The sequence below is a fragment of the Actinia tenebrosa genome, unplaced genomic scaffold (assembly GCF_029948245.1).
Source record: "Actinia tenebrosa isolate PJP-AT-01 unplaced genomic scaffold, QUT_ActTen_1.0 PGA_scaffold5__44_contigs__length_20552954, whole genome shotgun sequence".
NCBI classification, from domain to species: Eukaryota; Metazoa; Cnidaria; class Anthozoa; order Actiniaria; family Actiniidae; genus Actinia; species Actinia tenebrosa.
Window position 1 is genome coordinate 9,092,794 of NW_028292582.1, and position 16,510 is coordinate 9,109,303.

General features: G+C 34.6%; 1 protein-coding gene and 1 long non-coding RNA gene across 3 annotated transcripts in view; one reads left to right on the plus strand and one right to left on the minus strand.

The window, feature by feature from the left end:
* Nucleotides 1-141: 141 nt before the first annotated feature.
* The window catches only part of LOC116293265 (RING finger protein 17), a 34,569-nt gene continuing 18,200 nt past the window's right edge, over nucleotides 142-16,510 (plus strand). The window contains exons 1-12 of one of the 2 annotated variants that reach the window (XM_031700671.2): nucleotides 142-308; nucleotides 580-817; nucleotides 1,324-1,445; nucleotides 10,777-10,865; nucleotides 11,432-11,490; nucleotides 12,275-12,419; nucleotides 12,610-12,690; nucleotides 13,396-13,496; nucleotides 14,179-14,239; nucleotides 15,065-15,107; nucleotides 16,056-16,108; nucleotides 16,222-16,301. In XM_031700671.2, the coding sequence (XP_031556531.2) occupies nucleotides 257-308; nucleotides 580-817; nucleotides 1,324-1,445; nucleotides 10,777-10,865; nucleotides 11,432-11,490; nucleotides 12,275-12,419; nucleotides 12,610-12,690; nucleotides 13,396-13,496; nucleotides 14,179-14,239; nucleotides 15,065-15,107; nucleotides 16,056-16,108; nucleotides 16,222-16,301 (1,124 nt within the window). In that variant the 5' untranslated portion in view covers nucleotides 142-256. Of the gene's footprint in view, nucleotides 309-579; nucleotides 818-1,323; nucleotides 1,446-10,774; nucleotides 10,866-11,431; nucleotides 11,491-12,274; nucleotides 12,420-12,609; nucleotides 12,691-13,395; nucleotides 13,497-14,178; nucleotides 14,240-15,064; nucleotides 15,108-16,055; nucleotides 16,109-16,221; nucleotides 16,302-16,510 lie in introns of both variants that reach the window. The other variant, XM_089037823.1, reaches the window with a different exon arrangement.
* Nucleotides 1,814-4,430, minus strand: LOC116293266 (uncharacterized). The gene is made up of 2 exons (XR_004196789.2): nucleotides 4,133-4,430; nucleotides 1,814-2,144 (listed from the first exon to the last, which is right to left on the minus strand). It is a non-coding gene; the product is annotated as an uncharacterized LOC116293266 (long non-coding RNA).

Sequence of the window (16,510 nt, forward strand, 5' to 3'; positions counted from 1 at the left end):
CTTTCTTTCTTTTTTTCTTTTTTTCTTTCTTTCTTCCTTCCTTCTTATTTGCCCCCTACCCACCCCTCCCCTACACATATCGAGAATGCTGTCCTCCTATTGGTCATCTCCCGTGCACGTGGCTCTTGTCAAACACGGTTTACATCGTTCCAGGTCGAAGCACGCTGAACATGGCTGCAAATACTCGCTCAATTCTTCTCCTTTTCCCCTAATTTTCTTTCTTATCATCCTAATTATTCCGCTAATCCTTGCAATAATGCAGAGGACACCTACCTGTAAGAATTGTTGTAGGAATTTTTGCTTCGAAGGTGAGTTTTCCGTAGTTTTAAGAGGCTTGTTTTGAGCTTACATTCAGCATGACTTTTACGTGTTACTTGAAGAAAGACAGTCACAGCAAGCTTCTTTATTGTTTATAACTCCCCAAACACTTGTTATAAACACTTTGAATTGATAACATTGCTGCTTACATAGCCAAAAATTCTCTATACAACATGAATGCTATACATGGAAAAGTTTGACTGTTGTCTCCAAGTCAGTCAACTCGCATCATGAACGTAGTTTTGGTTTCATTTGATTAAGGTTTTTACAAAAATAAACCCCCGAATATCCCATTGTTGCTGGAATGTGGCCATACGTTCTGCAAGGGATGTATAACAAAGCTTGCAAGACTACACAAGACCCAAGTAATATGCCCAGAATGTAACTACACAACTGTGCTGGTCAAAGAGGGCGAAGCTGGAGTCGCAGAGCTTGAAGTAAATGTTTACACCATGGGAATAATGGCTACTAACAGTTATAGGAAGGCTTTACTGGAAAGGTATTTGGAAAACTATAGAGTAAAGTGACAAAACCTACTGTTAGAACGGTTATTAACATCACAATGGCGATGTTTATAAATATTACATCCACCTATAGCTACTAAGCAGTCCAAGAGTTGGACATTTTTATTCTATTTTACAATCAAATGAACAAAGGAAATGAAAAGTTGTCTACAAGGAAAATGCAATCTGGAAAATTGAAATTATCCTAAGAAGGTACCCACCCCCAGCTCTTAAGTGGGGAGTTCCGCCCCTTACCCCCCTTCCCTCCCCCCCCCCCCCCCCCCCCGCATCTGCTGCCTTTGTTTAGCTGTTATAGGAATATGAAGGTAAAATACATGTACAAGCCGCATGCCCCTAGGCTGGTGGTTCCTTGTTTAAGCCTGAAAATTTAATTTTTTTTGCCTTATTCACTAAGTTACCTATCCCAGACACTTAGACTACAAAGGGCTTCTTTGGCAGTGAAAATGATTTACTATTTTTCTTCTATTGGCATTCATTTTAGAACTACAGCCAAGAAAACAGATTTCAAACTGACGTCAAAAACAGGAATGCAACAAGCTGTTGCTCTGATCGCAAGGCAGAGACAGCTACAAGTTGAAGGAGGGCAAAAGGGGAGTAATGCTGGTAAGTAAACAAAATAAAATGAAAAAAATTTATTTTTCTGACCTGGTATCCTAAAAATCATGCATTCTGATTGGTTGTTTGAGAAAGCGGTAGGCAGTATTTTCGCAGTATCTGCCCACGGTTCAGTATCCTGACGTCATCCACATGCTTGCATGGGATAACGGATTGTTAAAAAGTTTGAAAAGTAAAGGAGGGGGAAAATAAGTTATTCATCTTCCTAAAGTTGGTCTGAATAGGGAAAAAGTGTGCCTTCGATCTTGAAGTGTGGATGGGACCTTAGCAAGCTCTACCCACATTAAATTATTTTTCACTAACAATACCTGTTAAATTTATCTCTATTCTAATAAAGTGAGGGACTTGAAACAGAGTATTTTTAAAGTGAATTATATTTTATTAAATATAATATAGAATAAGTTTACATTGCGTGTACATGGATATTTTTTTTCAATTATTTCAAGTAATACAACTTCTTTCCTTATATTTGCACTAATTTAAAAGACAGTCAGTCACACAAGGATCTAGGAGTTGAGTCTCGCACTCAATGCAACCATTCGCAATACAATGATTTCGGCACATGATATAGTTGGGATCACTTCTGCATATGCTCTTGCACTCCTCTTGTGTCACTGCTTGAATGTCTGTAGATATCAGCATCAGGGTTAGGAGTAGGGTGGCCAAGGCAAAGTACGAGATCTTCATCTGATAAAAAGATAGAATATTGGAATAATTAATGGTGGAGGAAGAATAAATTTAAAAAGTAAACAAAAAATAATGAAAATTGAAATGGATGAAAGAACAATGCATGAAGAAAAAACACTTAAGTTATGGTATATTATTATATATAAAATAAAGGTTTTGTACTTACAAGATATTATTATGAAATATTAATAAATTATGTTATATAACTATAATTATAGAATAACTGTTATAAATCCTGCATTCTGATTGGTTGGGAGCACATGCTTCATGAGAGCTCACAGCACCTGCACACGCTTTCAGTTATGTCATTCTTATCTGAAATAATGGTTACTGTAATTGTATTGTATTTTATAAAAGGAATAAAAAACTTGCCTCCTGTGCTGTGTGGAGTCATAAAGCACATGGAGATTGACAGAGCACTCAAGAAGTGTCGAGAAGTACTCCGCTATGCATCATCATTTCATCATTTGCCTAACACTTCTCTTGTGTTCTGCCAACCCTGGTGCGCTTTGTAACTGCACACAGCACACTTGCACATTTTCTATTTCTTAAATATATATAGTAATTTAAACTAAATGAACTTGATATGTAGCACAGATTTTTTCATTTTTGTTTATCTAATATGTCTCTTCAAGGAGACTAAAAGGTCAATATCTCTTTATAAGAATAATTATGGTTGTCAAGAAAAATTTTGATTACTATTTATAATTATAACTGGCTGTTGAAATATAAATATACTCATAAGCAATATCAGATTATTGCAGTTTAATATAAATATAACTTTTTCAATCCTTTACTTTGATCTTGCCAAGTTTTTGTTTTTGTTTTGCTTCTTTGATATGAAGACGTATAATAATAATAATAATGATAATAATAATGATAATAATTGTGTACACTTTCCTTTTACTTATTATAATATTAAACATTTTTCTTAAATGTTTCATTTCAATTGCATTTATATACTTACATGGTTCCAATCCACTCCATTCAATTAAAGTGTTTTATAAAAACAATTCTAAATCAAATTATCAAAATACATTTTCAGTCTGTTTTTCAAATTTAATGTTGTAAAATCAATGATTATAAATTAAATCTAATAATAATAATAATAGGCTTTATTTCAAGAGAAAACAAATGTGTCGTAGTAGATAATTTTATCACCATAAGTATGAAAGCTAGTAGACTGATGTTTCGGACGTTAGTCCTTCGTCGGAGTTTATTTCAATGAGGGTAAACGCATAACAGTAGTTAAAAACACTGATAACTTTGTGGCCTTCATGGCTAAGTCTGTCAGTTCATATAAGTTTTCGAACATAGTTAACTAAATTGTAAAGTATACGAGGTCTTGTTAGAGCTAATGCTTTTCTTGGAAAAAAAGAAGAAAATCATTTGAATTCTTAATTCTAAATAGACCATATACTAACACTTTAAATAACGTTTCATACCAGCTAACAATTGGCTTCTTACTTTTTTTCTTCAAAAAAACGTTCCATTTATTTTGAAAAAATTCAAAGATATTCATTTACTTCAATTAAGAAGTTGAAAAACAAAAAAAATTTAATCTTCTAAGAATTGAAGTCTTTATTGGGCCTTTTTTCAAATCACTATTATTATTTTTACTATCAGACAGGGATTAGTTGGAAAGATTTTTACAACTATATTATTTTTTTAGTCTCACTGATTTTTTTCTTCTCTCCTTATGTTTCTTTCTTACTCTCTTTCTCTCTCTTTTTCTCTCTGCCACAGACACACTTCTTTGATCTTACAATACTTGAAGAGTTTTACATTTTTCCTAACTCTCAGGATTTCATTTAAGGGTTCTTACTTTAATTACCTGCTCTCACACTCAGAGAAAAAACCTTACCTTGAAAGTGCTATATCTTGGACTCCTGATGAAGTAATAATTCCAAATTCCCCTCATTCTCTCTTTCTCTCACACACACTCTCACACACGCACACACTCTCTCTCTCTGAGTTTAAAATCTTACCTTTGAAGTGTTGTAATCTTGGACTTCTGTTGACTAATTTACAAGTGAAGTAATAGTCCCAAATCTCTTCTCGTAATTTATAACTTAAGACAGATAGTGGGCTTGAGTCTCGATCACTTCCTCAATCAAAAATTGCACGTTTCCTATGATAAGTTGTTGTCACCCTTGACATGAAAGGTATTCACGAAAGTACAAAAGCTCTAACGCTTAAACCATCCTTTATTGGTTCTACTTTATCTTTTGATGTTATTCCCAAGAGAAGCTTCATCTAATATGTATTGTTCATTAACTTTGAATGAAAGAGTTTTTTGTTCGACTTTGTTTGCCGAAGGAAGGAAGGTGCTTTGTTTATTATTGTATTTTTTATCAATGAATGTTCTTTATCGTTCTGCTTGTTTGAGGTGGGCAGGAGGTAGTCGTTAGTCATTAATAGTTTAGCTTAATTGCTTTAGATGTAGCAAAACCGTAGAACAATATACCTAAAGCCATTGTACTGGGAATATTAGTGGGATAAAATTAAAAAGTTAAACCTATAGAATTTAAAAAAATATGACTGATCAGGAAAAAAAAAAAAGTCCATTTATTGATAGATAATGAAAAGAAAAAAGGAAATTAAACTACAATCCTGGACAAAAATATTGGGACAGCAACATATAAAATTACATAAAATTGTTATTTTCAACCCCCCCCCCAATTCAATGTTGTGGCAAGTGGGGCGTTTGCGATGATGTGTGCTTTGACCAACATTGAATTGGGGGAGGGGGGGGGGGTGAGCTTCATAGATGAAATGGCGTATGAACATTGAAAAATTATGGATATTAAGACAATATTTAAAAATTTTGCACTGAGTTTTCAAGTGTCCCAATGACTTTTGTCCAGGATTGTAGCTAAACTAAAGGTAAATAGATAGAAGGAATTCAAAGGAAAAAAAAAAATCTTAAAGGAAGACATGAAAGCAAAAAAAGCCCTTTCATGACATGGTAAAGGATAAAACTAGTATACTATTTAAATTATTCTAATTTTTAAATAAATTTTCTCTAAAGGGTTACAATAATATAATGTGCGTGACATGTTCATAAATTATCGACTTATATAATAAATGAAAGCTATTTAATATACATTTCAGTCTTTTTTCTAATTTATATCCATTGGTCCTTTCTTTGTTTATGTAAAAATTTGAAATTATATTTTTGTCACTGTGATATTCTAAATTGAGATTTAAGCTTTCTTATGATAAAGATTTTCTTATAGATATGCTGTGAACTTAAGCCTCTGATTTATAGACAAATCGAAAATAAGACTTAAAAGGGTCTGGATTTGAATAGACTTATCCATCATAATAATCTTTGGAGACATCCTTCAATCCCGAAATCTTATTAATTTTCCTTTATCTTTCTCCTGAAATTTTCTTCCTGTAACTTCCTGTTTGCAATGTTCAGAAATCAGAACGTTCTTGTTTGTTTTACTCACTCTTTATTAAATTTAAACCCCTTAGAATCATCCTGTATGACTCTTAAACTATCTGGTTGTCGGGCAATCTTAATAATGTGTCTAGCTAAAGTTTGTTTAGTGTTTGCTTTTGGGATAATCCTTCTACTGCAGCCACAATTCAAAGAATATTAAGATTCCATGTTCAGTATTATATAGAAACAAAACCCCTTATATTTATTATAATATCAAAAGTCTAGTGAAAAGTTGCTAGTACTTGCTTGGACATCTCTCATTATTATCTGATTTTTTTCTTATAATTGCTGTATTGTAAATTATAGTTAAATACTTAGTTTTTACATCCTCTTGTCAGCCTAAATTTAAAGTTCCTGAATTCATTGAATCCCAGACAGCACTTGATGTCTGGAAGTTGAAGTTTGAGCACGAAGTTCCACATTGTTTATTCTTCAATGACATATACTTGTTCTATTTTTAGGCTATTAAATTTAAAGTGTTTTTTTCTTTCTTGCCTGGATGAAAATTGGAAATGAATTGAATCTCAGTTATATACTATATCTATATCTAAAAAATCTAAAAAAATTCTAAAAAATCTACAAAGCTTTTCGCTGTTGTATCACAGAGTGGGACAATCACAACAGAGCTCGGCTCCAAACTAAGTGAAAGCCCAAAGATCGAATTACAATTTAGTAGTTGATTTTTGAGGAGGGAGGAAAACCGGAGAACCAGGAGAAAAACCCTCGAAGCACAGGAGAGAACCAACAAACAACTCTACTCACATGCGACATCGAGATCGGCAGGACTAGAACTCGGGCCGCATTGATGAGAGGCGGCACATTAGCAGCACACGCCACCGGTGCTTCCCCAATATGACCCCAATATACTGCAAGCAACATATTTTTTCACAGTCAAAAGTGGCAGATAAAAATAGTCAATTATATTGTAGCATCTAAATTGTGAGTAAATCTCATCATTTACTCAACGTTATTGTTCTCTAGTCAGATTTCTTTGTGGTAATGTGCTTAAAATGTAGAATTTTTAGTAGTGAGAGTAGTCCTTGAAAGTCATCTATATTCATCATTAAATTACTTTAACTAGGAAAAGTCAGTCTCCAATATATTTTGACAGAATTTCATCCAAGTGCTTCTTTGTGTTGTTCGACTTAGAGATATTAAAGTTTCTGGATTCAACATTCATTTGACTTCACGGCACTATAGATAATTGATGTCTGCCAAGTGAAGTTGGAACAAGACATTTCGTTTTACTGTTTGTTGTTCAATGACAAACAGACACCTAATAATATCATAGTTTGCTGCCATAGGTTTGTCAGTAAGATAGAATTGTTGGTCTGAAATGATTTGGGGAAATTAGGATTTCCTGTTATATTTAATATACTACTACTGTAGGAAAGTATTAATGCTGAAAAATATCTACTTTATGTTAATTTTTTAAAAAATTTTTTTTAGCTCCATCAAGAACATTACTGCCCATGTCTGCTAATAAAATGACATCAACACCACTAACAGTAGCTAGAATATTACAGTAGAAGCGACATTAAAAGTAAGAATAAGCACAGCAATGATGATAAACTTTTACCAACACCACCACCAACAGCAACAACTGCAACTACAGCAACTATATAAGCATCAATAACTGCAACAACAGCCAGAGCAAGAACTTCAGAACTTCATCAACATTGACAGCAGCAACACCAATGCCAACCAATGACAACTGCAACAACAACTTCCTCAACATTAACAGCAGCAACAACTCCAACACTAACAACAATTGCAACAACAACTTATCATTATACTATTATATTATCTAAATTCATACAAATATAAATTTCTCTCCCCCTTTTTTTTTTTTTTTTTTCAATTTATAATCATCCCATCTTTTCCAGACACTTTATATTAGGTTAGCTAAAATAAATGTTACATATATTAAAAAGTCAGTATTATCATGATATTACAGTAAAACTTTTCTTAACACATTTTTAAAAACATTCTTAAGAAAATTAATCAAAGAAAGAGGGGAAAAAATTCATTCTAATTACCTTGAGGATTTAGTCAGAATTGTTTTACTTAATATATACTTAGGTCCTAATAATTTAGGAAATTTTCTCGACAAATTTAATTATTCTTAATAAAGGATTGTAGAAAAGAGAAATAATTTGTATTAATTTAAATTATAACTTTCACCTTGAGTAAGTGGTCAGAATCATCTAATTTTCTAGGTTCCTAATATATTATTTTTTCTCAAAAAAATTGATTATAAATAAAAGAAGAAATTAGAAATAATTTGTAGTAAAATACAGTTATCCTTGAATTACCTTGAGAAAGTAGTCAGAATCATCTAAATTTGTTATAGACTGTTTGATGAGTTATGTTATAATTATATTACTGTGTAGCATTATAACATCTTAATCCCAATGTTATATCTTTTTTAGCACCCCTTAGGGAAATAATCTTAGATTGCCCAGCTGTTAACATAATGTCCTAGGTGTTAATTGAGGTGATAATTGTTATTCTTCTTAAACTGATTTGGATTTACAGCTGTAAGCCCAGCTTATTGAATGAATTATTAAAGGGGATTAGCATGATAATGTACGTGTTGACTCTTTTCCTGAATGGGATGGGGGTTTCATTGTCTAAATACTAGATAAATGAAAATCAGAGATTCGCCACAAGATTGTTGAAAAGAATTATAGAGCAAAAAGATCAAAATATTGACAGAAATTACTTTTATGTTGTATGCGAACTAATAACGAAATAATGGAATCAAATTAATATTTTCAAATGATTTGACTTTGAAAATAATTTCTTACTATTCAAACTTCCTTTAATAACAGCTTATAATACAAAGTGTAGCAAATAAATCAGTAAGTCATAGAATTTCAATTCTTTACTTTATTGACACAGCTGGGCCAAGATGCATTTCAAAATTAGGTGTTTCAAAATTAAAACTGTTTCATATCAATTTCAACCTTTTTGTTACTTGCTCATGAAAACGTAGGCCCATATTTTTCACAATTTGGCCGTTTTACTTTTTCCACAGCAAGGGGCAAATTAGTTAGTTTAAAGAGTTTGTAATTACCAAATATTATTCTGTTATACAGTCTTGAAACAAATTTATTTTGTCAAATTTACGAGGAAAATTATTTGATAACAATTTGTGAGAGAGGAGAGAAGAGAAGAGGAGAGAAGAGAACCCAAATAAATTTATTTTGTCAAACTTACAAGGAAAAATATTTGATAATAATTTGTGAGAGAGGAGAAGAGAAGAGAGGAGAGGAGAGGAGAGGAGAGAAGAGAAGACAAGAAAAGAGATTATATGAGATAAGAGAAGAGAAGAAAAGAAATGAGATGAGATAAGAGAAGAGGGGGAAAAAGAGCAGACTGAGGGGAGAAGAGCAGAGTATGTGTAGAGAAGAGGGAAAATAATCAATTATATTTACTTTCGAAGGTTAATGAAAACATTTATATAAAAGAATAAATATATATACATAAAAACAATTTCTAGTTAGTTCTCTCCTGTGCGTTAAGGGCTTTTCTCTAGGTTCTCCACTGCTTTCCTCCTACCACAAAATTCAAAGCTCTTCTGAATTCTAATTAGAATCCAGTGCAAGAAAAGCCGCTCTGTAGAATCCACTGTTAATTCCCATTATTATTATTATATTTATTATTATTAATAGTTTGTAAAAATTCCATCATTTGTTACACATTATGCCTACCTTGAAAAGCAAGTTCACTGTATATATTAAGGACTTAAAGTATAGCTTGCTCTGTTATGGGATTATCTTCTCTCTCTCCTCTTGCCTCTGTGAGCGGGTCTGTTAGTTGCTTAGATTACTATTGTGTGTTAAATAGAAATCCTATGAATGGAGGCGTTAATCCCTATTGCAATTATTTCAATTTCAATGTCTTTACAGACAAAGGTTATAATTAATAATTGGAATTTAATAGTTTTAAGTTTAGTTTAATGAATTTGCTACTTTAAATACTGTGTTCCCGAGTTTCAATCAGCTGATAAAAGTCTCTAAAATTCTGCTGCAAATGGTGATCAAACACTTAACCGCTATGTGGTGTATTACAAAAATATACCTGATTCGTCTTGGTACAATATTTTTCCCATAATTACAAACCACCTGTTATTCCCTAGCATATGAGAACATTCAATGGATAAAACTCAAATGAAGAGATCATTCTCTATACTAGGGAATAACGCTTGGTCTGAAATGGGAAAACATTCAGTCGATAAAACTCAAATAAAGAAACCTATTCTCTATACTAGGGAACGACACTTGGCCTGAAATGAAAAAACATATTGCACCACGATGAATTAAGTCTATTAATTCTGAAGAATTCTTTCTGAAAAATGAAGTTCTTAATTCATCTTCTAGATATTTGGTATTGAGTTCTCATAGAGTTTGTAATAATAATATTCATCTCCTATAATAATCCCTCATGTAATTAATTCGGACCCTAAATAAAAAAAATCCTATTTGAGCAAAAGTTTCTCTGTTCACATTTTCGGCTAATGAAGAATTTTTTCCCCCTATGGAAAGCAATTTTTAGTATTTATAAACAATTTTGTCTTTAACAAATGCTTTGAAATTTCACAGACTTTCACTGAAAACAAAAATATTCTGCACATCAAAATCAAGCCAAACTCTGAGCAACAGAATTTGAAACTAGAGTATCGATTAATCTTGTTGGTCTATTAATTTTCGTAACCCAATTGGAAGGGTTTTTTCTCTGGGTTCTCTAATTTTCCTTCTGCCGCACATTAATCACAAGGGGTTTCCATAACATTGTCGGAAAACACAAAGCTATGAGGGCACGTGCCTATAGAATGTCATGGAAATGCCTTGATTGACGTCCACCAAAAGCTTCTTTGTCGCAACAAGAACAATCGCTAGAGCGGCGCGTGTGATTAAGAATGGCTGTAAAAGACATTACTCTTCGTGGTGCAATGTTCTCCCATCACAGACTGTGTCATTCCTAAGAGTATCATTTCTTTGTTTAATGGTTGTCTAGAATTATCTAGGAATGACATGGTCAGAAATTGGAAAACACAAAGCCCGAGCTTTAAAGATACTGTCTATTGCTAGTTCTAAGTAGTTAAGGTCTAATACAGAAATGTTTTTCTGAGGACTAGAAGTGTGACACCTTGATTATTCTGTTTTGATTTGACAGTTCTAAAGTGTGAGGAATGCTTCAGTGCCACAGCCACTAGTAGATGTATCAAGTGTGAATGTGTCTTCTGTACCAAGTGCTTTGAAAAGGTACTAGACAATATTAATAATAAAAGTTAAGAATCTTAATACCATCTTGAACTTGGCCAATAGACCCCTTGCATGTGACGTCAAAGCAGCTCAATTTGGAGGACAAAACAAAAGAATCTCAATCTCCTGAGAATAGTTCCAATCAGTGAACACAAATAATAGTTGCAAGCCGAGGTTGGAGTTTGCAGCGCATGATAAAAAGTATAGTTTTACTATGTGCGGAAACGTCAACCTTGGCTTGGGACTATTAATTATTCTTGGTCACTGAATGGAACTGTAAAATGGAGTATTGGAAACCTATTGCGATGTGATCCAAATTGAGTTGCATCCCGACAAACTGCAAATGGTTTATTGCACTGAGCATTCAGGCTTGCTAGTAAGAGAGCATAACAGCAGGAACCCAAGTTTAGTTTTATTACTTTATATATGGGATGACTGATGTATTGCATAACTCACACACTAATGAATTAGTAATTAAATTAAAGCTCATGCGATCATTCCAGCATGTAGTATGTCCTACATGTATATTAAGCTAATAAATTATTAATGATATATTCATTTTACAGGTCCATTCTTCTTCTCATACACTTCAAAAACACAGACCTCTTCCACTACTGGAAACAAGGTAACGTTAGGACCCCTAGCACAATCCCAATGTGGTTCCAAATTTATATTATTATAGCAGTATCAGTGGCAGGTCCAGGTACTTTAGCAGGGGGTTGACTATTACACAGGTTTTACCAAGGAATGCGAGGAAAAGGGGGTGGTTTACTGAGGATATACTGAGAAATTTATGCAAAAGCTGGGTGAGTAGGTACCCACTTTACCACCCCTGACCCACCCCTAAATATTCATACTAGCTTACAAATCGATGCCAGAAATCTCTTCTTATCCATGCCAACCATTAAAGGAAGAGAGTAGCCAATAGGTTGGTACAATAATTACAATAAATAACCCTAAACTTCGTTATTGAAATGTAGAACCTGGAAAATCAAATTTAAAAAATACCTTATTGATTCAGGCCTAGGGGCGTGTAACAATCTTCTAAGCGTTTGAGATGACAAAATCAGTAAGATGAAGAGCACACTACTTTTCCAATAAGACGCTTTCGATTGCAAATTAGTCAAATACCGGCATGTTCCTTGATTACAGACTCATTTATACAGGGTTAGCCTCTTTACATTATCAGTTTATTCACAAATACAAACGGTAGAGTAAAGAATGCACAACTTCAACAATACAAACACTTTGAAATTCCACAGACTCACACAAGAACACATGAATATTCAAAATATATTACTATAATTATAATATAATCAAGGTCAACCCTGTACGACAGAGAATTTGAATTCTTAATAGTGAATTGTCTTTTCCATTTTATTGAATATGATATTTGTAATTTTTTTCAGTGCGGATGCAAATTCTTTTGGTTGTACTTTGCATGACAATCGGCCATTTGAGTTCTTTGACAAGGATGACAAGCAGCCTGTCTGTGCACATTGTGTGGTGGTGGGGGACAGACAGACACATGATATAGTACCCATAGATCACATGGTAAGAGAATAAATGAATGGACGGACAGAAGATTACCACCAGCCTGTCTGTGCACATTGTGTAGTGGTGGGGGACAGACAGACACATGGCATAGTACCCATAGATCACATAACGTATGAACAGCCTTAATATCAAATTTAAATAATTATATTGATAATTTTAATCTGTTTATTTGCTTGTTTGTTAACAGACTAATGAAATCAAAGAGCAGCTGCAGCAAAGCTTAAACGATGGGAAATCAATATTAATGCATTTAGAACACTCACAGAAGGTAAAAAGTATTAACACGATCAAAGCAACATTGTCTTATCAGACAATTACTTATAGGTAATGAAAGGTATATAATAAAGTTAAATAAATTACGATAGTTCCAAATACACATAGTTTCGCCTAAGCATAGTTGTGCCTGCTGAAGTTTGCCCACTGAAGTTTGCCTACATATCAAATACGCGTAAAACCTTATCTATGAAGGGTGAGAGTAAATTCACAGTATTGAGAGTAAGCAAACTTAAGTAGGTGAGACTACGAGTAGGTGAATCTATCGCATATCAGTAAAATACAATAGATCCATGTACTTGCTTCACTCCTTGCGACAGGGCTTAAGATAACATAGATCTATGAAGGGTGAGAGTAAATATACAATGTTGAGAGTCGGCGAACTTCAGTAGGTGAGACTATGAGTAGGTGAATCTATCGGATATCAGTGAAATATGATAGATACTTGCTTCGCTTCCTGCAGCTGGGCTTAAAATAACACCCAGTCCGTTGGCATTCATTATTACAAGCTTGTTTTAGCTCTCTCATACCTTGTATTTTCTGGCTCAATGTTACAGGTCAAACTGACCGGCAAACAAGCAAAAAGATGACTAGACAAGTTCCAATTCTGGCTGGACATCATCTGATGACCAGTAATTATTTGAAGCCATGCTGCGGTGACTATTAGGCATCTGATTAATATTATCTTATCTTCTTGTAGAAAATAAACGATGCTTTAGCTCACAGTAAATCAGACAAGATGCAACTGATCAATGAAATCAGGGAACACTTCCAGTTTTTGAGTGCCAACCTACAAGTCAGGTATACTATAATATTAATATTTATTATATAATATATTATTATAATATTATTATAGTGCTAGTTGCTGTGATGCAAGCTATTGTCATGCCAACCAGAGATGGTGATAATGGTTGGGAAATTAATATCATGATGCTGATGCTTGTAACACCAACTAGCGCTATACTACTAGTTCTTCAATCATGATAACTCTCTATTCATTTTCTCATCTTGATTCTTAATGCTAGAAAGTAAAATAAATGTAAGCAGGTTTATACATTATCATTTGTTTGTACAAAAAAGGAAGGGTGACTAGTAGGGGCATAGTCAGGATTTTGCCTTGGCCAGGCCCCCTTGCCCCCCTAGTCATACCCCTGAGTACACCCCTGACTATACCCCTGGCTACGCCCCTGCCTACACCCCTGACTACACCCCTGACAACACCATTGACTACACCCCTGACTACACCATTGAGTACACCCCTGCCTACACCATTGACTACACCATTGACTACACCCCTGCTTACACCATTGACTACACCATTGACTACACCCCTGACTACACCCCTGACTACACCCCTGACTAATAATTGAGCTACTGGATTCCAACTGCCTCAAGGACTTTGCGATGGTGAAGCAAATAATATAATGAAATGTGAAATATACAAACATGTAGTATTTTAACATATGATTATTGTGTTGTGTAGGGAAAATGTCCTGGTAAAAGAAGTAGAGTCTTTGCAAAGCGCTGGTGAATCATTAGAATTGGTAAGGCCAATAGATCCCTTGCACTGAGTAAGAAAAGACGGCCTATTGTTTTGACCCCCTGGACAATAGACCTATCCTAAATTCGCTTGACTGATCATGAAACAATGGTTTCAAGTTGAGGTTGAACTTGATGAATAAAAGAATTAAGTTCAATCTCGACTTCAAACCATTGTTTCGTGGTCAGTCAAGCGAATTCAGGATAGGTCTATTCCTCTAGGAAATCAATGCAAAGGGTCTAAAACATGGTACAGATGTACATGTATGAGTGAAGGAATGAATGAATAGGACGGAAGACGTAATCATAATGTGTTATAATAACTATAATTGTTCATTCCAAGGTTGAGGAAAAGATTTTTTCGAGGTGGCATTGCAGTGCATTGTGGGACTTTCTTAAGGGTCATATTTCCAAAGATGGTGTCTACAATCTTGGACAAAAATGTTAAGGACATTTTTTATCTGAAAAACATGAAAAATTCTCCTTAAAACGACCCCCTCTCCCCCCTTCCCAAACAATGTTGTTTCCATGGGAGAGAGCACTGCTCTACCTGATGGGACCAACATTGTCCTAGGGGGGAGGGGGTACGATGAACCAAAGCAATTTTTTAAGGAAAATTGTGCAATTCAATGATGAAATGAAGTTTTCTCAACTTTTTTTGTCCAAGATTGTACATCATCCCCTAAAAAAGTCCCTCAAAGCACTGTGATTCAGGCTCCACCTTGTCTTTCCCCCAACCTTAGAATGGCTAATAGCAACATCATCAAATTGTCCCTTGTCTAATATGTTGACATTTAATATGATTTTATCTTTTAATTATTTTTTGGCAGTCTGTTACTGAAGACATCAAGAAAACGAGAAACCTTATTATGGGTAAGAAAAATAGCTAATTATTTATGAATACACAAGCTGCTACATCCCCCCCTACCCTCCCTCCTTCTCCTCCCCCCCTTCTCCTCCCCCCCCCCATCTCCCCCCCCCCCCCCACCCCATCTCCTCCCCCATATTTCTCATTTCCTACCTATTTCCCACACTTCTGTTGGGATTTTTTTCTAGTTTCCTTATATCCTTGTCCCACCCTCAATCTTGGACAAAAAAGAGTTGAGAATTTTTCACCCAATCATGAAATAGTAGAATTTCCCTTCTTTAAAAAAATATTGTCCGTACCCCCTCTCCCCCAGGACAATGTTGGTCCCAGTAGGTAAAGCAGCCCTGTATCCCTTGAAACAACATTGTTTAGGTGGGGGGGGGGGGGGGTCGTTTTATGGGGAATTTTTTATGTTTCACATGGAAATATCATTAAAGCTAAAAAAATTGTTCACCATTTTTGACCATGAATTCTGCTAGAATATAATAGTTTTCATCTTCTAGTTAATCAACTATCATCACTTTTAATTAATAACTAGTACTATTTTAATCTGTTATTCTTTTGTTTCTAGGTGTGTGTGGGTTGTCCCTTGCCCTTCCTTGTTTACGTATTCTATTTATACCATCATCCCTTTAAAACCTACAATCATTGCCATAATTAGTTGGCATGCTTGACATATTTTAGTATTTTAGAGGGTACTTCGCAAAACACTACCTAGGACTAAACCCCCCTCCCCCCGTACAATGTTGGGATTCCTGCAAGTTGGCAGAGGGTTGGTGAGTCTGATCAGAGGGTACCAACTTTCTTTCAGGGAACGGCAACATCGTAAAAGGAGGGGGGGGGGGGGGCGACAGAGGAAGGCCATTTTCAGTGTTAGCCAAAATGTGCCATCGTGCCAAGTATTTTGGCAATGATCGTAGTACTATTTCATAGCTTTATTCTTTGTTTTTCAGAGTTAGAAATGACTTTGAAAGAACCCAGCAAGTTAATAAACCGAGCCAAAGGGGTAAGCCTCGCCGCTAGCCTTTTACCGTTATGATAATAACCTTGCTGTTAGGGAAGGACCCAGATTTCTTCTGTCTTATGACCAAACCAATATTGTTTGCCTTTTTTTTATAGTTCATGACAGAACTAGAAAAGCTGAGAGAAAAACCATGTTTTGCTGTGAAGACTACCAATCCTGATGGAGATGAATCTAGGTATAAATTAATTTTTAAGAAATGTGGTATCTGTCATTCTTCCATTGCATGTTACGTCATCACGGCCATGTTGTTGCCATTTAACACAACGTTTCTTATTAGTATCCATTTTTAATGGCACCACAATGGCCGCCATGCTTTTGTCTTTTAACTCTCTTGGGAATGCTTGCAACCCATCAATTGTTATTATTAATAACTTATAACTTTTG